We start from the raw sequence: 23410 nt of genomic DNA, 5'->3' as shown, positions 1-23410 counted from the left end.
AATCATACCTTTACATCAAGGTCCACTCAGTGTTTAGTGCTCAGGGGGAAACACAGACTCCATCTGCATGCATTAGCTCTGTGTTTATGATGATTCACTGACACACGTCCAGCTCTCAGCAGACTGTCAGGCTGCGTTTACTCTAACAGGTTTTATCAAAGCGTGCATCAATTATTCAGGGAGGTCGAGTGAGTGATTGAGGAAGATGAGTCTCTTTAATAACATCTTTCTCTGTTTCTTGGGCCTTATTAATAATTCACGCTCCACTGTGATCCGGGCTTTTTTAACCACCTCCCTCGTTTGTTTCGCAGAGGCAGGTAAAGTGTGCGAGTCAGAGGCTGCAGAGATGTTTATCTCGGCCTTACCTGTTCCCGTAAGAAACGTACAGAGTCGCAGAAAGGCAGAAAGAATCAAACAGCCAGCAGCTCTGCCAGAGGATTAAATGGCCTCTTGTGCAAACCAGTCATTTTGATTCACGCCGACGTTTAGATTGGAGGTTTAGTCGGCTCAATTTCAGCCTGTCGGTTCAAGGCGGGTTCCTGGAAAGCAATATCTAAGCTGCACTTTACTGCTCAAACAAATAACACTCCAACATGGCTGGATTAAGTCATTCTTCTCTGCTCTCGGACCCATTAGCTTGATTGCCTCTCTCTCTCTCTTTTTCTTCTTCTTTTTTTTTCATTGTCTCTGTGACAGTTCCCATTGTGCATCTTTCTTGTCAACCGTCTGGGCATGATAAATTGTCTGGTGTTGCTTCGTTTTTCAGTCGTTTGCTCATTCATCACATGCTCTCGCTCTCGGAAATACTGAGAGCCAAGAGGACATGTGCGCTTTGTCATTTTCCAAATCAAATCAGTGAAATGGGCGTAATTGGCCCAGGTCACAACAAGGTCATCCATGAAAGGAAAAAAAGAAAAAACAACGTTCCTGCTGCTCTGGAAATGTCCCACGTCTTAGTCATTGTGCCAAATTGAGTCAAATGGGTAATGAAGGGTCAAAGAGACAAGGTAAGACAGGTGGCTGCAGTAGCTCCTCCAGGCCTGTAGGGGTCAGTGTAGTGTTTACCTGTCACTCCAGGGCCCGCTCCACTCCTTCTCCCCCCACGGGTTCCTCATGCGGATCATCTGCAGCTTCTCCGACTTGAAGAAGGCGAGCAGTCCGTGACCGAGCCGCACTTTCTTCACGTCCGTCACAGCGTAGGCGTGGCCTTTCACCAAGCCGCAGTCCAGCCGGGCCTCCATGTCCTCGATGGTGGTCGCCTGGACAACAGCAACAAAAAAATATTGGTGGCTCTGTAGTGTAAACAAAGACTGTGTACGTACTGCTTCTCTTTCTTGTCACCATTTGGCATGTTGACGTTAACCTGATGCTAGCACTGCTAACGTTAGCCACACTCACGCGCACGGCCTAGGTAAGGATCTCAGAAAGCTGCAGCATAAAGTTAACCCTTCGAAGGTTTGCCTGCTCCAGTTTTCACAAAAAACTGTGATTCCCAATTTTACTCATTTTACTCCAAAGAGCGTACGATGTTGCTCTCTCACAGATCCTGACTGTTCGGAGCGGCTGGTTTTATGTATCCTGATAAAACCATCCTTAAGGTCTCGTATCGATCTTCTCTTCAGGACGGTACGAGGAAGCACATTTCAAGATTTGTTGTCGCTACTGTTGCCTGGGAAACCACACACACACACACACACAATGAGAACATGTGGGGGTGTGTGTATTTTATGAAGAAAATAACAATGTGACACTTTCATATTTGAGCAGTGCAGCATTTTTAAGTCGAAACATTTGGACGGGAAGAGGAGGAGAACCACTGGGCAGCTTTATCAGAAAATTGTTTTCTTCGATCCAGTAATTATGTGTTCAGCCTGCTTGGCTTTCTGTGACAGATTACGCTGCCAATATCAAACATTATTATCCAACAACAGCCGAGCGCCTGATTAAAATGGCACGCGGACAATAAAAAAACAGAGACGGGACAAAAAAGATGCTCTACTTACTGGATTTCTAAAACATGAGTTCATGCTAAACATCGATACGGGGGACGGAAAAAAATCTGATACAAATCTATCGGCCGATATCTTTCTTATATCTTTGCTCAGTGTGTAAAGAAAGACAGAGATTCACGAGTACACGCAGTTACATGCATCTCTGCTTGAGATTGATAATTGTTGTTATGCATGTAGCGCCCTCTGCTGGTGAAAGAGAACTGCTAGTGTAACACAACGAAACGCAAAAAAAAGTGCTGTTTGACTGGTGAATAAATCGAGTAACATCGATGCATGTAAAAAGATAAAACTGTCCGATACTGATAGTCACGTGACACGCTGATATCGGCTGGTTGATTGATCGGTTGTACTCCAGTATAATCATCACAGCCTGCATGCGTAGATAACCTGCAGGGAGGACCGCAGCATCAGATGCACCTGAAGACGCTGTGGCTGAAATAAAAGGTGCTCAGCTCTGAATGTTTTTATCTGTTTCAACAATAACATGAGAGGAAGTCTGGTTCTCCTTTAATCCGCTGCACTGATATCAGCTGGCTCCATCAGAAGCCCTGAAGCGGTCAACAGGTGATTTCTGAAGGGTTCACAGATTGATGTCTGTGCTGCCGGGATGTTTACAATCTGTTCAGCTACAACCTCATAAAAAAAAACAAACAAACAGCCGAACATGACGAGTCTCCATCAGAGATCCAACCACATCTTTCACACACGCGACATTGATTCAGATTCAGCTCGTTGCACTCACTTGTTCTTTCCTCGCCGTCAAAGCGCTTTGATTTCTGAAAGAACGTCTTCTTCTTTTAAATCTAGATGAACCAAAGTTCTGCTGTTAGTACCTGAGCTGCTCTGTGAGAGGATCCTTTAACGACAATCTTGGAGAAGAAAGAAAAAGCGTGTGTGTGTGTGTGTGTGTGCTTTTCATTTGTGTGTACCTCACGTAATCTCACACAAAATGCTGCGCTGCATCGAGGAGCCTTTGAGAGTTGAGATTTGGCACTAAAGACGTCTGTTGCCTTTGCAGCAGGGAGCCGACCAGCGAGCCAGGTTTACATCCCCCGGATTTTAAAAACTAGCAGAAAAACAGGCGTTCAAAAGTGTACCCTTATAGTATAAGTCCTTAAAGTCCAATGGGATGAGACATATCAGGAGGTGATCCGGCACCTCTCCAGCTAACAGAACAATTTCCAGATTTTGTCCGACTTGAACCAGCAACCTTCCAGTTCCCAACACAAGTCCCAGCAGCCCCTGAAGCAGACAAACAGGAGGGCGTGGCGCTCATCAGGACACAGAATCTATAAATCTGTATCCACTGTGTGGCCTCAAGTACCTGTTTGTTGTTGTTGTTTATGTTTATTATTGGGGGCTTTTTATGCCTTCTTTGAGAGAGAGAGAGAGAGGAGAACGACACGGTCGGATTCGAACCCGTCACCCATCAGAGAGGAGATCAGTGGTGGACACGTCTGTCTGAACTCTAAGGGGGGTTTCGGGGTCGGGACTGGGTTACACTCTCGCTCTCAGCTCACCCTGATGGAGCAGCTGATGAGGCCGTCTCGGTTGTGGACTTTGAGGACTCTTTCAAACAGCTGGTTTCGGGCCACCTCGTCCGTCGCCATCTGACCCTCCAGCAGGTCCACAGGTTCTGAAACGCCACCGGTGAAATCCACCAGAGCGTCAGCCGTGTTTCCCCCATCCAGAGCCTCGTAGATGCCGTAAACTCTGCAGGAGGAGGAGGAGAGGAAGGGTCATACCATGTCGGAGCCCTGCCCCCCCCACAGGACCAAATCAAGATATATTTAAACACCAGGAGGAAACGTCGAAGGTGGCAGATTAAGAATGAGCATAAAATGAATTTCACACCTGGTGTGATTTTCCAAAAGAGCTAAAAATGAACTAAACAAGCTCAAGCACATTTAGCATGTCATCCTGCTGTTTTTCAAATCAAAGTGATCGTGTTTAATAATCGTGAGCTCAACATCATGTGATCTTGATTTTTTTTTTACCACAATCCAGCCGCCCAAATAGAAACTATCAAGGTGCCTTCAGGTACAAGGACGAAAAGGCACAAAAAAAAAGGAACTGCAGGTTGGTGGAGATCGATTTCTTCAAAAATCAGCGTGCATTAAAAAAAGTTGGAGAGATCTTTACCATTAATATTATTATTATTATTATCATTATTATTATTATTATTATGAAGTCCTCTGAACATTACAAAGACACGTTGATTCATTTCACCCTGACATTTATTTAAGCGTGACGCTGCGTCTCTCCGAGCTTCCATCAAACACAGAGTTATAGTTGTTGTCTCTCATTCATTTGGCCCTGGTACTCACTTGGCGTACGCCTTTTCCACCAAGGCGCTCCAGAACTCGTTGCTGTCGTTGGAGTGGCAGTAGACCAGCTGGTTGTCCACCGTCGGGAGCCGGTCGTCAATCACCACGTCCACCCACTCGCCGAAGCGCCAGAAGCGGAAGTGGAAAATTCCAGCGTAGGATTCGGGCTTCTCCGTGTCCCACTCCTGCTCCTTCCAGTCGGGGATGACCTGCAGGAGGAGGAAGAGGAGGAGGAGGAAGAGGAGGAAGAGGAAGAGGAGGAAGAGGAGGAGGAAGAGAAGGAGGAGGAAGAGGAGGAGGAGGAAGAGGAGGAAGAGGAAGAGGAGGAAGAGGAGGAGGAAGAGAAGGAGGAGGAAGAGGAGGAGGAAGAGGAGGAGGAGGAAGAGAAGGAGGAGGAAGAGGAGGAGGAGGAAGAGGAGGAGGAGGAGGAGGAGGAGGAAGAGGGCAGGTAAGCCAAACAATCAGACGGCGGTCCCTCATGTCTGCTGATGCATTTAGGATTAAGGGACACATTTATCACCTCAGCTCTCTCAGTCATAAATCCAGCTGTAATAGGACATGGCTGAGATATAATAACAGTGTGTGTGTGTGTGTGTGTGTGTGTGTGTGTTTCAGCTGCCTGCATTTTGCTGTGGTCCAGTGAAGCTCCCTTTTACCAGCCTCCATTTTGAGAGCTGTATTATATTGACCAGAGACGTAAACAACAACGTTCACACACACACACGCACACACACACACACACATACACCAATGCTGAAAAAGACAGAAGATGATTAGTAAAATCGAGACACACGTGTGCAGTATGTGCGAACACGTAAGGTCACATGACTTCCTGATAAGTGCTGTTTGTTATTTTCACTTTCTGCAGGTTGACGATGTGAAAGCTGTTTAAAATGTATGAAGTGCAGCTTTCCCACTGTGGCTCTGTGTCATAACAGGACACCGACCTGGAGGCAGCCTGTGAAGGAGCACCTGTGACACCTCAACCTGTATGAATACTGCATGCAAGAAAAAAGGTGCTAATGACGCGGTGAGTGACACTGCATGTGAATTCACTGACAGTATTTGAGCCGCAGGGCGTCCTCGGAGATGTCAAGGTGTGCTCACTGAACAGCAGTTCCTGTCAAACCTCTCTGCAGGAGGTGACACCGTGCTGATGGAGAGAGTCTGGCCTCTCTGGAGGACCGCGCAGCAACAGCTCCTCTTAAAAAAAAAAAAAGAAAAAAAAAAAAAGAAAGAGGAGGAGGAGGAGGGACGCTGGAAACAAAGCACTGCACCACAGAAGCCTCAGAGTCATTTTGTAATCCTCCGGGAGGCAATCTCTCCTGCACTCCACCCTGCTGCTGTGGACTGAGAGAGAGAGAGAGAGAGAGAGAGAGAGAGAGAGAGAGCAGACGCTCCATCTATCTCAGCTTTTCATCTGGGCCAAGTGTCGCTATGCAGCAAGTGAACTCTGGGAAGTAAGCGACCTGACGAGTGAGCAGAAACACAAGCAGAAGGCGCCGTAGCTTCCTGTCAAAATGCACAGGGAGGAGAAGACGGGGGGGGGGGGGGTTTCCTCCTCCAGGTCCCCCCAGGACAGACACCTCTCACAGTCATGTCCACATTTTCACTCATGCACCCCTCGAGGATGTTCGACATAAACTTACTTCCTGTATTTTGAGTTTGAGGATCGTAACCAAGCAGACACGCGAGACAAACAAGAGGACGTCCCCCGAGGGCGGACCCAACGCTTGGGTTGCAAACGTCATTAGATCCTGTTGCCTAGCACCTGAGCTCTCCTGCACGCCTGTGTGAGACCTTCCCTCTGTTCATGATGCTCCGTGCACACATGCAAAGTGTCGTTCCTGCAGGCTGGAGCGCAAAGCGAGAGTTAGAGGATTAAAGGAAGAGGAAGAGAGAGGGCGTGGAGACGCTTCCTTTCCACATCTAACCCAGCCTTTAGTTGTTATCGAGCTGTTGGCCTGCTGTTGGCGCCCGGCTGAAGCATGTCCGCAGAGTTGGAGCTCTCCTTCAGGCCGGACAACCAGCTGACGGAGATGATGCGCCTGCGCGTTCAGTCGCTGCAACAGCGTGGTCAGAAGAGGCAGGACGGCGAGCGCCTGCTGCTGCCCAACGAGGCCGTGTATCGGCTCGACTTCTCCAAACAGTCCCTCCGCTTCTCGCACTGGACCGTGCGTCTGGCCCAGGCCGGACGCCTCACCGTCACCGCCACCTCGCAGCTGTGGACGCCCGACCTCACCCACCTGATGACGCGTCAGCTGCTGGAGCCCGCCGGCGTTTTCTGGAGGGCGCAGGGCGGCGGCGGCGGCGTGCAGTGCTACGAGGCCGACGCGCACGAGTTCGGGGAGAGGATCGCAGAGCTGGCCACGGTGAGGAAGGTGATGTACTTCCTGTTTGCTTTCGTGGACGGCTGCAGCCCAGAGAGCGCGGACTGCTCCATCACCTTCACCGTGGACAGCTGACACTCCTCTCCTCATGTTTGAGTGTTTTTACAGTAGAAGAAGAATCATGACAACGCCGCAGCGCCCGGAACGACCACATCACATTCTTCTTCTCTCTTTACCAGAACTCCTCCAACAAAACTTTACTGCCTCAACGTGCTTCTCTGTGTCTTTGTATCCTGTGACGTCTGACATGATCAAAATAAAGAACATATTTTTAAAAGCTGGATCGTTCTGTTCTCCTGTGTTATTCTTTCTCTCTCTCTCTCCTTGACAAACAGCCCGCCCTGACGGGTTTAGTAGACGTGAGTCCCTCATGAGATAATGGATAGAGACAGTGTGTGTGTGTGTGTGTGTGTGTGTGTGTGTGTGTGTCTCTTGTGGCAGGGGCGGAAACAGGTTCCTGCTGCCTCATCCGTCTCCCTCTTGCACGGTGACCCTGACAAACAAGAGCGAGGCGAGGCATGTGGGTTTCCTCCGTCGGTGAGGGAGGAAACAGAAACTGTGACTGTGAATGAGCCGACGCCTGTCAGAGGAGGCGTGAGAGGAGAGGAAGATAACGGAGACGTCAGGCGGCATTAGACTCCGTCAGTGTGGAGAGCAGCTCGCCACCTGAGCAGGCCGTGCCGAGCGCTCTCGATTCAATCCATCTCACCTGCAGCCTGGAATGCATAACGAACGCTCTTCATCACGTGTCCTCATCGGTATGTGTCCTTTAGCTCGGGCCTGCCTGTCGCACTTTGACAAACAGTGAAACAAATGGGACAAGTTTGGAGGCAAACGGCTCGTTGGTCATTCTATCAATAAAATTAACATTTAAATCGCAGGAATATCAGAATTAAAAAATAAAAATAAAACCAGCTCTCCGGCTTTAATGAAGGCAGTTATAAGTCTGGCTGTGTTTTTGCAGGTAATTACCAAGGACAAAAGCAACACAGATTAAAAGTGTTTTGTAGCAGCGCTCAGGCTTCACTGGGGAGCGGCGTCTGCTCCTGGGAGACCTGGACCATCGCTCTTGTTTTGCTTTAAGGGGAAGTAAAGTGGCCAACGGGAGACTGTGATCAGATGAATGTGTGCACACAGAACACGCTTCACAATCGTTTGGATCCAACAATCTGATTCAGCTCTAACCTCGTTAGCCCCTAACGCCCCTGAATGTTAGTCCAATTTAAAACACAACAAAACCCGTCAGGCAGCAAAAAGGTTGTCGACGCCTCCGGGAACAGAACCGGCCTGCAGAACCGTCAGACGAGGCGCCCTCGTCTGATCTTTTCATTCTTTAAAGTGAAGACTTAAAAGCACCCTGAAATGTGTTCATTAATCAAAAACACAGGTTAGCTTCGCACAGAGACTGGAGACAGCTTTGTCTACTCCGACGCTCACTAACGTCTCAAACGTCTGTCAGAGTAATCCCAGGACGAGTCTGCAGGAGGCGCTAAACGTCTCGAGCTGCGAATCACGGTCAAAAGAAAACGAACAACGAACTTAAAGGAAGAGGCTTTCTACATTCACCCTTCTACCAAAGGTGGTGCTCCACAGAACGGTGAATGTAATTGAGCTTGTATCACACTTTTCTGGTCTCCTAACTACTCAAAGCTCTTTCACACTGATGGTCACGACACACAGAGACCATGAGAGGTACCGAACACCATTCATGCACGCCACAGACGACCGCCTGACAGAGGTGAGGCCACGTCCGCCCCAGAACAAGAAGCAAGAAGCAAATTTCGGTCTGACTGAGATTTTTTATTTCTCCCCTGTGTGAAATGTGTTCAGAGGAGAAAACAACAACAACATTAGATTCCAGGTGTGGTCTTTATTCATTTATGCGTCTCTTTGCCAGGAAGCGAATAAACAAAAACAAAAACGAAATTACCCAAAATGTCAAATGACTTCACAAACAGGTAGAGGAGGCTGCACGGCGTTTACTGAAGTGCAGCTGACACCTAATATCCAAACACAAAGACGGGACAGACCGAGTTTATTGCATGAATTTTAACGACTTCCTGTCTGGTCTTGTCTCCGGACCCAGCGGGCGTCACTCTCACGCTATAAAAGCGAATAAATCCTTTTCCCCACAGAACGTTGGATATTGAATATTTCTTTCATCTCAACACGTAAATAAATACAGGATCAGGTCTCAGCCGGTCCGCACAGGTCGAGCTTTAGGAAGAGAATCAGACAGACAAAGAAGGCGTTGCTGATTGGATGTGACGCTCGGCCTGTTTGTAAGATGTAACAGAGCTCAGAAGCAGAGCGTCAACAGAAGGGGAGAAATATCCAAACTGTGTGCACGCTCTCTCTCTCTCTCTCTCTCTCTGAGCGGAGCGTCACGATCCAGCATCTCTCCACGACAGGACGAGGAATCTTCTCCCAAATCCCTTTAAAACCTCAGAAATCATTTTGTTTCCTCCGCCACCATGGACGCCAAAGAACGGCTCAGGATAATAATCCTGACGCCACAAACAGAGACAGAGCTGAGCAGAGTTCAGATACGACTGTTTCTTTAGTTTATATTACACAACCTGTTGAAGCAACGGGGACATTTAAAATGTCAATCTGAAGGTCCGAGAAGGACATGGACTTTTTTTCTGCGACGATTCGCACATCAATTCAATTTAATTGAAAAAACTTTATTTGTCCCCGGGGGAATGAGCGACAGTGAAGCTATGCTAACAGTATATATGCTGCCATGTGCTCGGGCCTGTTTTTGACATAATGTTGATAAAGTGATAAAAAAAATACGATCGCGAGGCTGTTTATGTTCTTTTATTTTGAAACTCTGTGCGTTTCCTTGTCTGACTTCCTGTTCTTGTCTTCCTGTCCAGCTTAGACTCAAATAGACTCGCAGCGTTGTGCACGATGCGTACCGACAGACGGCTGGGTGATTATTGGGGCTTATTGGTTCTGATATTGGACTGTGAGTTGATTGGCATTCTGATCAACCCGATGATGATTCTGCATTGGAGGCCAAAGGGAAGACGCAGATCCTTCATCGATTTAAAGAAAAGCGTAGCTCCATAAGAGGCTGGAAACATTGTGACATCATTTTGTTACGAACAAGCTGATATTATAGATTATTAGTAACTCAAACAACTATTAGAAACTGGATTTGCACAGCCGGAGTGTTTGTGCCAAGATGCATCGATGAACTCACTCCGGAATCAACATCTCCAAAAACGCGTCTCACTTCGGATGCATGTGTGAAGAACGTCACTTCCTGTGAAGATTTTAGCGCCCAGGCTGTCGTTGATCTATCAGAAAACAATCAGGCAATAAACACTAAATAACTCGGGCCTGCAGTCCGATCAATGCATCCATCTGTGACACTCAAAACTAGACGAATAAAGCAAAGTGAAGGACGACTCCAGCCTCTGACCCAGTGGACAAACAGACATTTAACCAAAACTCTGCTGCAGGAGAAAAGTTTACTCGTCTGAAAATACAGATTTAAAAAAAAAAAAAAAAAAAAGGATGTCTGTATTGATTAAAAAACTGTCAGTACACTGTGTTGGCGAATGTGTTTTTTTTCGGACTTTGGACTCAGCCAAGCAAGCTGTTCCTCCCACTGTCCAAATCTGAATGGAAAGTAAAGTGAACAGTCTGTTGGCTGAAGATGGCGAGCGTTCCACGGAGGCGACGAGAGAAACAGATTTATTCAAAGATGTAACCAACGTTTAAAAAATATCAGGTTACATGTTATAGTTATGATTCCTTCTGTACTGATCTGCGAGTCGACACTATACAAACATTCATCATGTATGTCAACTGCTTCCTTTATGACCGCTGTCGCCCGGGAAGTGAAGATACTTTCGACCAATCAGCAGGCTGCAGTTTGTTTATCTCCAACCTTCAGCGTCGGATCAGAACGTTCCAGGGAACCAAAAAATCAGGACGATACAGATCCGCCAACGTTTGAGAGCGAGCGCCAAATAAATGACCAGAACTGAACCGGACCGCTTGGTGGAAACGGGGCTGAAGACAACATGTGACCGGCGGCCGGCGGTGAAAACAGGAGTGATGCTTCGTAGGCTGTGAATCAATTACTGGACTGACATGTTCAAGATTTGACAGAAAATATGGAAGAAGCACAAAAAGTAAAAAGTAAACTACATGAACTCTTGTTTTTTAAAGTGAAGACGAGTCCATCAGACTGCTCAGAGCCGCTGAGTAGCGTCTGATCAGACCGGATTTGACTGCAGGTTCTGAGGTCAAGAAGAAAACAAACATATATATATATGTATGTGTGTGTGTGTGTGTGTGTGTGTGTGTGTGTGTCCACGCAGGAGTGCACTTACTTTTTGCCATAGAGACTCTCTGGAGGCCAAGCTGGAGCACGCCGCGACGAACCAGCAGTTCCCCAGCTGTCCCTGATGCAAGTCGTGAGCGCTGATGCCATCTACGAACAGGTGAGGGTCTTCACACAGCTCCTGCACGTCACACACACACACACACACACACACACACACACACACACACACGGTTTATAGGTAAAGAGACTTTTTGTTTTTGTATGTTTGATGTCCTGCTGCTGTATAAACGTGTTCTAATGCTCCCACGAGTGGGGCGGCCACGTGAATTTACACCATCACACTTCCTGTTGCTGCGGTGCTGAAGTCCATTTTCTGCCCCAATGTGAACAACACACACACACACACACACACACACACACACACACACACACCTACACACACACAATGGACGTCCTGCGGTTCCTGTGATAATGTGTGGGATGAATACTACAGCGCTCACACGTCCTTTAGTCTGCACACACAACACGACTTCACTTCAGCAACATGTTGCAACCAAGAGCAGGATGACTCAGAGAGAGAGAGAGAGAGAGAGGGGAGAGAGAGAGGGGGGGGAAAGAGAGAGAGAGAGAGAGAGAGAGAGAGAGAGAGAGGGAGAGAGAGAGAGAGAGAGAGAGAGAGAGAGAGAGAGAGAGAGAGAAAAAACTGAAACTGAGCTACAATCTGTGAAAATGAAATAAAATGAGGTGCAGAAACAAAAAGTCACTCCTGGAAGAAAAAGTGAGATTATATTAAATATCTCGTGTTCAGTCTCTCACAGGAGTTTGTGTTACTTTGAACACGTAACGTCGAGATGTTCATCAGGAAGACGTGCTGACAGAAGTGTTATCGACATCATCTTAGCAGGAGGACAGAAAATAAAGTACTTCAGTTCAAGACAAAAAAAGAAGCGTCCTCAGGTGTCGGAAGCGAAGCGACATCAAAATGTTTAATTTAGAGGTTAACGTCAGCTCATCGGGACAACAGAGCTGCTCCGGGTGTGAACAGTCTGTTTTCTGCTCTGTGCAGGTCGATGGGCTCCTCGGACATTACTCAACAGACAGCAGCACCACTTAACAGCTCTTTATCTTTACGCGCTCGCAGCACTCAACTAGGGTCAGAAAAGTAAAAGAGGCAAAAAGAGAGAGAGAGAGAGAGAGAGAGAGAGAGAGAGAGAGAGAGAGAGAGAGAGAGAGAGGATGCATGTCAGCTTTTACTCATTTAACATTTTACTCGTGTGCAAAGTCGGATCATCTCTCTTCTTCTTCTCTTGTTTATTCTGCTCATATTATAGTTTAGACCAGGGGTAGCCAACCCTGGTCCTCGAGGGCTACTATCCTGCATGTTTTAGACCTCTTCCAACACACCTGATTCAAATGATCAGGATTGTTATCAGGCTTCTGCAGAGTTTGATGATGAGATAATGATTTGAATCAGGTGTGTTGGAAGAGGGAGACATCTAAAACATGCAGGATAGTGGCCCTCAAGGACCAGGGTTGGCTACCCCTGGTTTAGACACACAACAAGCTAACCGGGACGTTTTTGTTCCCTCGTCCGACCAAAGACTCGACGATCTGATGGATCCACAGACGATCCAGTCAGGTTCTCCCGAGGTGTCAGGTGTGAGGTGTGACTCAGAGACAGTCACACGGGATAAACATGATGTTTTTTTATGTGATACACTTCACACACGCTTCCTTTGAATTCCACGTTTATTTGCAGTGACAAACTAAAATGTTTCCACAGTGACATTTCCACCCACCTGAAAGGTGGTTTTAGCTCATGAATATGGAAGGACTGTGATTACTGCATCGATGCTGAGAAACCCACTGAGGCGACCTGCTGCAGCCCGCCTGTGTAAAGTCTCCACGTGGTTCTGGTTCTGGTCTCCTCCCACAGTCCAGAGACGCAGGCTGGACACCTCTGTGTGCTACTGAGCGCTAATGTGTTAGCCCGCTGATAGTCTGATGCACCACATCCTGCTTTAAATATAAACATCCGTGAAGGTGCCAGCCTTTAAAAGCCACGTGTGTGTGTGTGTGTGTGTGTGTGTGTGTGTGTAGCACTGCGGATCACAGCATGTACACACTGTGGCGCATGTTGGAGGTGAGCGGACGCACTCACAGGACGCGAGCAAGGTCAGTAATTTGCTGACTCGGCGAAGCTGATTGCTGCAAAAGCAAAACTTTTAATCAGAAGCAGAGTCCACTGCAGCAGCTCCCCTGAGGCCGGAGCGCTCCAGCAGCCTGCAGCCCCCTCTCACCGTACAAACGCCAGCTACCAGTGGGCCACTTCCTGTCTGTACGTGAGCGCGCACAACTATGTGAAGCAATGTCGGCATGATGGCGAGCCCGTGTTCCGACTCGGTGCCTCAGTTAAGATCTCTAATCACGTTTTTAGCCAGTCTGCAGCAGCATTGATTGGTGAATTCAGAGCCGCGGCGGGTGCTCCCTGTGGTCGCCTGCTGTCCAGGGATTGGCTCAGGTGGAAGAGTAATAGAGTATCGATCCCCGCCTGGCTCTGCAGACACTGAAGTAATGTGAATATTGTGGCTGAGCACAGCCTAATCATTCACCCTGCTACTGAGAACCTTTCAAGCAGCTTCATCGCCGCCCTCAGCACCATCCATCAGCCTGTGAGGGAGAGCGTCACAACAGGCGAGGAGCAAACAGCAGAGACCTGCAGCACTCGGAGGGTTAAAGGTTTGTGGAGTTTCTTAAACACCAAACATCACAACAGCAATGTTTTCTCTCCCTCCATTTAATCCTGTCAGTCCTGTGTTATATTGTAAAAAGAGACTCAGCACCCTGCACAGCACTCAGCTACGTTTGGGAGCTAACAGCAGCAAGGAGGAACTTTCTTTTCAGAAAGAGAGAAACGACAGCAAACACAGACTAAATGTTTCCACCGAGCAGTTTCGGATCGGTTCGTCTCGGTACGGCGCGCATTTTGCGGCATTTCCATCGGCTAATCCCGGGAAAGATTCCCAAATAACCGACCCGTACCGTCCCACTTTTTGGGATCCTTCCGTTGGGGGGCCAAGAATGTGGAGCCGACCCGAAAAGGTGGAGCTAAACACTGCAGTCTGCTGATTGGTCGAAAGAATCGTCACTTCCTGTTTTACGTCGGCAAACAAAACTCCGCCGTGTTTAAACCATTGACTGTAACACACAGCTGATTGTTTACGTCTGTGTTTCTCCTCGCCGCACGCAGCTCTCTGACACAGAGCTGATTGACATTGAGTCACATGACAGTGACAGAGGAGATGAACTGCTGGATGTCTTTGATTGTTGGTCGCGTTTTTCTCCTTTGTTGAATTTATTAGTTAGCGGTTAGCTGTTAGCAGTTAGCTGCTATCATGTGACGCTATTACGTAGCGGCTATCGGCATCCGGCTTACACGCCGCCAACCAAAAAGGGCGCAGGTTGCTGTGGAAACACAAACGGGGCTGGACTGTTGTGGCTACACTGCCAATAATAAGAGTACAGTCCTGAACCCTGATCTGAAGCTTTCAGGGACGCACTGAATACGAAGTTACAAACTAAATATTTAATTGTTGAATGTACAGTATGCTAACGTCTAAGAGGATACTAATGGTCTAAATGACAGCTGGATAAAAACCTAATTAACTTGTCATTTAAGAATTAGGGCTGATACCGATTTATCAGCCGATATCTTTCATAGATCTGTTTGATCTGAAGAGGAAGATATAGATAAACACATTTATTGCAATATAGCGCCCTCTGCTGGTGACAGAGAACTGCTAGTGTGATACGATGAAGCTCAAAGTAAATGCGGTGTGACTGGTGAATAAATCGAGTAACATCAGCGAATAAAACAAACTCCTTCATGTGCTAATATCGGCCGCTCGATTTATCGGTCGGGCTCTAATTAGAATATTTGTGGATGAACGTCAAGCACACGTTATTCCTAATCACTAAGATATGCAAAGAGGAAAGGTAGCGTGGTGAATAATCTACGAGTCTGTCAGTTGAAAGTGCGTCCTCGTCTCACAGCGTCGCCCGTCGTGTCGCCCCACCCTGACCTCGTGTAGCCTAATAAACGCCGAGTCAGTGAAGGAGAAGCACAGCGAGGAAGAGCAGAAAGACAGACAGGCCGAGAGACGATGCGAGACAGTGAGAGAGGAGGAACATTTTATTAGAGCCTGCTCTTTAAGCTCGCACGCTTCGCCACTGGGACTTCATTGCAGCCATAAATATCGCCGGGATGCATCTGAGCAAGGATAACTCGGAGCACAACAACCTCTGAGGGAGGGGGGGGGGGGGGGGGGGGACGCCTGTGAACCTTCACTCTGCAGCTGATTACACGACCTCTCTGCAACCCCACTGTCTGTTGGTGTGAAATAATCCAACTAATCAAACTCTGATTTTTTGTAGCTTCAGAGCCAAATCTCCATTTATTCTGTCAAATTACAAACAGTCCAGGAAGTTCAACATTTCTCTATTTTCCTGGCGAATGCTGCCATTTACGTGAAGCTTTTAAAAATGTTTCTTTTTTTTTTTTTTTTGGGAAACATGAGACCAACCCGCTGATGGTGTTTTGATCGGACGGAGGTTTCCTTCCTTCAAACCCAAAATGGAGCTTTTTCCGGCTCTAAAAACATCATTACCCAAAGAGCTGTGGTTGAGATGAAAGCTAGTTTCTGGGAACGTCGGCCTCGGTGGATTTCGTCGGAGCCACCGGTGGGAGAAGAGTCGGGAGGCTTTCTAGGCCATCGAATCGAAATCGACTGATTCCAAGAAATAATTCTCACCGGGGATTACGTCACCTCAAAAACAGTGTAAACCAAACACTCGACTGTCTGTCGTCGTTTTCGCAGCATTGTTACAGACAACATGAACACACAAAGATAAACCCTCTACACTTAGACTGCACTGAGCCAAGCCTGGAGACCAGACAAATCTGCACTTTCATGTTTTATTTGCTGTGGCAGACGCGTCTGATCCTCCTCCCACTCAGAGAGCTTTCTATCGGACCTGATGTAGGTCAGGCCAATCACAGCCATTATGAGGCAAGTTTGATACGATGACAGTATAGAGGAGGCCCCCGTTCATGATAAACATTTGTAAACAAAGATGGCTGCCGCTGACGTGGAGAGTCTTTAATCTGCTGTCCCGTTGGGATTACAGGAGTTCGTGTCGTGTCACAAACAAATTGGAGTGCATCGTGCCATGTCAGACCTCTCTGTGCTTCATGTTAACTACATGACATGCTATCAAGCTACCTGCTGCGGTCCGCTCTGACTGATCTCGAGGCGTGTTGGTGTCGAGGTCGAAATAAACAGAGAGACTAATTCGTGAAAACGGGTCCGAAGGCTGGAGGAGCAGTGCTGCCAATGTGGCGACTTTCTCGCTAAATCTGCCGATTTTCCGTTTCCTCTTGAGGACTTTTTAAAAACATTTTTTTTTAGCATAAATCAAGTTATTTTTTATTTTGAGGTCTATTTTAATTGCAAAAAACGCAAAAAAATGAACAGAAGGGAATTCATCCGCTTGTTGTCTCTTACAGCTTCCTCTACGATAACGTGCATATTTTCAATTATGCAAATTAGCGACTTCCAGGACAGCCAATAGCTACTTTCCTTACAGAGGAGTTGGCAGCTTCAGCAGCTGGATGATGCGAACATGGCCGCTGCAGCGAGCTCGTTTGTAACACAGAACTAAGGAAGACTCTGGAGACGGTCAGGAAAAAGGGGGCGGTTCTTAACCACGGTGTGTTCTGACTGATAACTCCTTCATGTGAACCCGAGTGGAGAGGGGTTGGAGGCGTGTCGCCGGAGGAGCTTTGTTTTGATGTAATGCTCAAGGGCGACATCTACTGGATGAAAAAGTCGCACATTCTTCCTTTAAAGGGCGATGCGTTTACTGACACCAAGTTAAATGTGAGTTTTTAATAATCACCTCCTCAGCCTCAGTCCGATGGTTTTTAGGTCTCCATGAATAAACGATGGCGCTTCTGTGAAAGAAAAAAAGGCGGGAAGTGAAACCAAAACAAACGCAGGGTTTTAAAATCGCCTTCGATCTCACGTATGACGCTCACACGTCTTTTAACGTTTCACCACATCGAACGTTTTTATCCATTTAAGGTTTTAATCAGGTCGGAAGAAAGAGGAGGAGCGAACGTGGACACAAGTGTGACGACATAAAGTCTCCGAGGGAACAGAGACGATTTACCAGTTGTTGGTTTTTTTTCATGCTTTCAGTCACTGCTGCTGACAGGCTTTTAAACTGATGAGTGAAGGAGGCTGAACAGAAGTCTGCACACTGATGAACTGCAGCTGATTAAAACCTACAGTCATGTATGAAGCGAAGCAGCATTATCACCAGTCTAACAGTTTATACATGTCCGACCTGCGTGAGTCCGATCGAGGAGAACGACTGATCATAAAGACACTGAACGCAGCATGGCGGATCAGAAGGTACAGTCGTGTGTTTACAGTCTTAAAGTGGCCAAATAATTAATTCTGCATCATTTAAATCTACATTGAGTTCAGGATACAGGAAGCAGTTTATCAGTGATGCAGCGAGGAAGAGTGAAGGTTGCTGGTTCACTCGGAGCGGAAGAAACCACTGAGCAGAAACTTCTGGAAAGTAGGACAAAACAAAGCACGAGAAGCCTTTTTCACGGCTGCTCCGAGCGCTTCACAACTTGGGATGTTCGTCTGTGTTTTCGCCCTCCTGCCGATCGTGGAGCGTCGAGGATCGCAGTAAACAGTGCACTGAATATGGGTTCACATGTGCAATCCTTTAATGTGCTGTAACACAGCAATATAACAGTCATAAATACCAGGATGTGGATGTCAGCTCCTCGTCTGTATGTCAATCAAAGGATGCTCCTCCTGACTTCTTCTAGTTCTCGGCCTGCCTGCCTGGCTGGCTGACATCGCAGACCCAAACATATAATCTGTGTGACCCAGTTTCCATGGCGATGCATGCTGGCTGTGGCTGCAGCGGCACACAGGCAGAAGGAGGTTACTCCTCGCAGAGCCGCGGCCTCGCTGTGTGAGTGGGATAACAGCGACAGGGGAGGCAGCTCTCGAAATCCTGAGGCCCTGATATCATCTGCCGCTGAAGCATACATACAGAACCAGCTCATACGAGGAGACGACAGAGGGGGAGCGAAGCGGGGACAAATGAATACTGACACACTGTTATTTAGTGAATTATTTAGTCATCAAACCCTCGTCCTGAAGCGCTCTTTGGCACCGAGAGCTCGCCGTGTCAACCTTTTAAAAGGACCAATAACTGCTCCCAATTTACTGTACGCCAAGTTGCATAAAATGACCTTGACATATTTCTGCAGGGAGTTTGGCAAGATGTCGAAGTGACAGCCGTGCCTCCGCATCAACATCTGGTTCGACTGTGTCTCACACAACCTCCTGAAGATTTCAGCAGTCACATTTCATCCCGTCATGAACGCTGCCGCCGAACCTCCTCGCAAGGAAGCCCCGTTTCCCAACCCTCCAAAAAACGCCCTGATTTTATAACATGCATGCACAGCAGCGGCGACCATGTTGAATCAGTCAGAGGAGTGGAGGTAACTTCTCTGCATCCATCAATCTTTATTTGTGTAATTCACAACAACAGAGCGTATACTGATAATCTGCAGGAAGGAGGCGGCGGTCGGAGCACGGCGTGCACGAATGAGGACGGCGGTAACTGTAGGGACGACACAGTCCGGCGGTGCATACATCCTCACAACTCTTGTTTCTGTCACTGCACAGATTACGCTGCACGGGCATCAAGTGAGCGAGGATTACATCGTCCAATCAGTCCTGATCTACCGCGTCAACCGAGCAGACGTCAAGAAGAAGTGAAAACAGAAGAACGACTGCACAGTCACGGCGTCTGCACAGCTCCTGTCTCTTTTTCCAACATGTATGATACCATGTGACCAAAGCAACCGCCATGTTTCCTTCCTCGTCATTTGCTTTTGAACCTCAGTCAGTCAGCGTTTGTGTGTTTTTGAAATGTTTTTCATGAAGCTTTTCCTACATGAGATTTAAAACGTGTTTGGACGATGACCCTTTTACATTCTGTCGCCGGGTCACGTAAACACATCAGCTAAGCTGTGAGAGTCTGGAGAAGCATTTTATCTCGTGACGCTGTATTTAGGTCAGATTGATGCATCCTGAACCAAACATGACGCCGCCTGCTTTCACACTAAACGTACAAAAAATACATTTTTAATGGACAAAAACCTTAAAAAGGATCAAAAGCTGCCAAGACCAACATGACATCGTTGATCGTTGCCACGGTAACACCGGATGTTACTGCTAACAAGCTAACGAGCTGTTTCTGTTTGTCCTCGGTAAACATAAAACGGTCAACACAGAGTTTATCGGGGTCGGGTGGAGTAACAGAGAATCACTCCCATGATTCCCCGCCAGCCTCAACGTCATCTTTTGTAATTGGCAAGTTTGTAGACAAATAAAAAACGAGTCCTTCTTCATTTCAGAGAACAAACGAAGAATCAATGAATCCAGAATATAGTCATAGACGTTTTCCCGAAATGTAAAACAACTGTTGTGAAGCTTTGGGGCTTGATGTTGGTGAGACAGAGAAACAGCATCACATATCTCACCCGAGGCCTCTTCCACACCACGCGTCCGATCCTGTTGCCCAGGTAGAAGAGCGAGTCGTCGGTAGCGGGGAAGCGGGGGTCCTCAAAGAGGAGGCCACTCTGCAGACACTGCCTCTTCAGGGTGGAGTACTGCTGCCCCTCGAAGGCCTTCACTGAAGTGAACATGCTGCCGCCCTGTGGGACACAGACAGATATACACGTCACGTCATCACACGTTTCATGGACAGAGCATTCAGTCAACAAGTGGCTTCCCCTGGCATTTGGAAAACCGATTTTCCTCCCTACACCTCGGCTCTCGTGCTCGCACGGCGCTGAGTGACAGCAGAATCCAGCCGACTTGAACACCTTGACGCTGAAAGCTCTCAGTGGAAACAGCAAGTCGATGTTAGCCTCCAAGCACACACACGCAGCCTCAGAGATCCACCGGGTCAAAATGATTCATCTGCCAATTCACTGATATCCTCCGAGACCCAAATGATCACGGTTAAACATGAAAGGAGCCGCGGACACATCGATCAGATGAGTCCTGGCAGAGCGTGAGGGGCTGGAGGCGCTCGAAGACGGAGGGATAATCGATACTGAAACAACACAAACCTTTTAATCTGAATTTCATTTGATTTCATTACAGCTGCGACCTTTCAGTACGATGATCATTGCACCAACACAAAAGTCCATGTCGTGCTGATAACATCATTTTCTGTTGAAGAGGTCAAAAAGCTTCAGTAACACTTGAAGACCTTCTGGAGCGTTTTGACCCCTTCAGGTCTTTAACCCTTCGCGCACCTTGATAGCTGGTGAGGTTGTGCTACTCTGCTTCTCCTGTGATGATCATGTAAAAAGCTTTATTCACTCACTTTCCTCACCTGTACTCACTCCGTCTTAAAGGCAGGGTTGGTCATTTAAAAAAAAAATAAAATAAAATAAAATAGCATGATTTTCCAACAGCAGTTTTCAGTGTTTCAAAAAGCCTCTTTGGAGATGAATGGGATGACGTCCATGTTTTATACACGACGGTCTGCGGTCTCTGTGAAACAAAACAATAACTGTCTCTGCTGCTTTGATTGTCATCTTTTTTATTAACAAACTGTCAGAAGCCTTTCAAAAGAAAGTCCCTCGTTTGAATGTTTTTTTTTTGCCTCCTTCAGATAAAACCATGATGGGAGAATTAATAAAAAAAAAGGCTAAATTAGTTTTGACCTCAATAGTCTGTATCAATCAGGCTTCCAATGAAAGCATTGATTGATCTGACTAATTATTTCCAGAACATTTCTGACACACACACATGGAAAAGAAAATATGAAGGAGCTCATTAGAGCTTCACGAGCATCAGTCAGATTTGTCACTTTCATGAATCTTTGATGAAGACGTCGCGATCAAATGGCTTCAGGAGAATCTGGAACTGTAATTATTCCTGAAGAAGAAATGACTTGTTCGGTCCTGTTCGCTCTGGACGAGGAGCGATCGAACATCGTAGAAACACACCTTCAAACACAGCTGTGTGAAGTGATCATCACAACTCATCCATTCACACACCGCCCGAGAAGCAGTGGGAGCAACTTGATTTTGTGTCAGGACACGTCGGACATGCAGGGGATCGAACCCTCTGACCTTCTGGTACAAAGGCGACCGACAGCCGCCCCGCTGATCGTCGTTCACTTAAACAAGAGCTGACCAATCGGAGAGTTTCATGCTCTTTAGAAGAGGACTGAACTGTTTGATCAGCCATCTTTCTTTTCCACTCTTTGTCACTGGAAACACAGCTGCCCTCGCGAGCTTTTAGCCACGCGAGGAGATAAGTAGAAAACCCCTCCGAGGCTGTCAGGTCAGTGAACGCCTCAGCGTCAGTGTTTCAGGCCTGGCTGCGCTGGTTACTGCCTGACTGACACACTTTATGTTCGACGCTGCGGGGTGATGTGATGTGATGAGATGTAGGAGGGAGGGGGAAATAAAAAACTTTTTTATCTTACACGAAAGAGTGCGATCAAAAATGTTAAAACGCTTCTTTTATTCCCAACACGGGTCGTGTAAGGACTCAACAGAAACAGATTGAACTCTGGGTAATAATGCCGGCACGTCTGTTTTTTAGAGTAAAGGTCTTCTTATTGTCGTTGTATTTCCAAACACACGGGCAGGTCGCTTTGGTTTCAGCTGTGGCTTCACTCTGACGGCTGAACTTACCGTGCTGTTTCCATGCCAAGGTAACCCGTTTAAGGAGCTTTAACAAGATTCCCCTTAATCACAGCTGGACCCTGCGTGAACTGCACAGCACACCGCTCTGACATGAACCACTTCTGACACTAACACAGGCTGCTGCTGCTGCTGCTGCCGCCGCCGAGGATCTGAGTCCAACACTGAAGTCTCACAACTCAAAGACGTTACAAATTGCTGCTGAAGAGGTCGGCCATCTTTAAAGGGATGATGTGAGCGTGGACTGACGAATCAAACGGGTCGAGACGGAGTCGCTGTCCTCAAGGTTTATCGGCGTTCCCCCGTCTTGATGATAAAATCGGCAAAGAAGCCTCCGAAGCATCACAGGTCCGAAACAGGTCTCAAACCTCAGATCAGAAAGAAAGTTAGACTTCAACAGATACCGTCCAAGCAGGTGGAAGTTTGCTTTAAGACACCTTGAGTCAATCAGGTCCAAAGACCTGATGGATGGACTGACAGACTCGAGACCATCGGGGCTCACAAAACCATTGTGTGGACTCAAACACTGATCAGGACTGACAAATAATGGTTCCAGCCCCAGGTGAGATTACAGCTAAAGTCTTTACAGACAAGCCACCCTTCTTCTAATTAATTGGGAATTAGTCAGAGAACCAGATCAAGAACAACAGCATGTAACAACACACACACACGCACACACACACACACAAAAAACACAAAACAAGCTCAAACATTTAAAGAGTAAAAACTGAAATATTTAACTGTGTGATGTGAAAATCCATCGTCTAACAGTGAAGGAATCAAATCCACTTTAAGTCTTTAAATGCCACCAAGCATCTCTTTCAAATGAAGTATTTTGTTAATTGGGCCGAGCTGACCCGCTCACCTTCCAGCAGTGCTCAATGATATCTATTATCTGGGGAAAATGGAGGGAACGGAAAATGGATGGGTGCCAAAAATAAAGGACGACAGGGGCAGCTTGAAATCTAACTACTCTACCTTTCAGACGTAATTAACCTGACGCCGCTGGATGCTGAGTTTTCCTGACATTCAGGGAGATCCGATTCGTTCAATATGTTGATATGAAAACAGGCCGAAACACAAGCTGAACTCAGCGTCACCTGACGTGTCACACTCTGAAAGAAACCACTCATCGTGAGCCGGGTAAAAAAGCAGGATGATGAAACATCTTTAATCGGTCTACAGGCAAACAGCACTTCATTTGTGATCCTCTCTGAAGGCCTCCGTCGACTCAGTCTGACTGCGACTTTAATTAAAGGAAAGATCCATTAACTCGGATTCAGGAGCGCTAACGAGCTCGACGACTCCTGAGTGAGAGAGAGAGAGAGAGAGAGAGAGAGAGAGAGCGAGCTCCTGGGGGAGCGAGGAGGTCGCAGTTGGAAGCTGAATCTGACAGATGGCCTGGTGTCTCGGACTCATGACTGCACCGAGGGGAGACCACGCCGTCATCTGGACTCAGCGGACGGCCAACAGCCGAAACCTGCAGAGAAGCTGCTGCACTGGATGAACTTCACTGCTGCGGCCTGCAGAACGGAGCGACTGCACGT

The 23410-nt window shown here is 47.4% G+C and overlaps 2 protein-coding genes across 3 annotated transcripts in view; one reads left to right on the top strand and one right to left on the bottom strand.

Annotated features, from left to right (window-relative positions):
- capn5b (calpain 5b) overlaps positions 1-20102 on the bottom strand; it is a 28005-nt gene extending 7903 nt beyond the window's left edge. The window contains exons 1-5 of one of the 2 annotated variants that reach the window (XM_079356544.1): positions 19677-20102; positions 11082-11213; positions 4340-4548; positions 3533-3725; positions 1066-1259 (exon numbers count right to left, since the gene is read on the bottom strand). In XM_079356544.1, the coding sequence (XP_079212670.1) occupies positions 1066-1259; positions 3533-3725; positions 4340-4548; positions 11082-11213; positions 19677-19841 (893 nt within the window). In that variant the 5' untranslated portion in view covers positions 19842-20102. The remainder of the gene's footprint in view (positions 1-1065; positions 1260-3532; positions 3726-4339; positions 4549-11081; positions 11214-19676) is intronic. The other variant, XM_079356543.1, reaches the window with a different exon arrangement.
- Positions 6007-6804, top strand: ompb (olfactory marker protein b; the record flags this gene model as incomplete). The annotated part of the gene is made up of 1 exon (XM_079356024.1): positions 6007-6804. Exon 1 carries the CDS (start codon positions 6328-6330, stop codon positions 6802-6804), a length of 477 nt encoding a protein of 158 aa, XP_079212150.1. The 5' UTR covers positions 6007-6327.
- Positions 20103-23410: the final 3308 nt, after the last annotated feature.

Source organism: Symphodus melops (genome assembly GCF_947650265.1).
Source record: "Symphodus melops genome assembly, chromosome: 11".
Lineage (NCBI taxonomy): Eukaryota > Metazoa > Chordata > Actinopteri > Labriformes > Labridae > Symphodus > Symphodus melops.
Note: the sequence above shows the minus strand (reverse complement) of the source record. Positions and strands in the feature narration are given on the sequence as shown.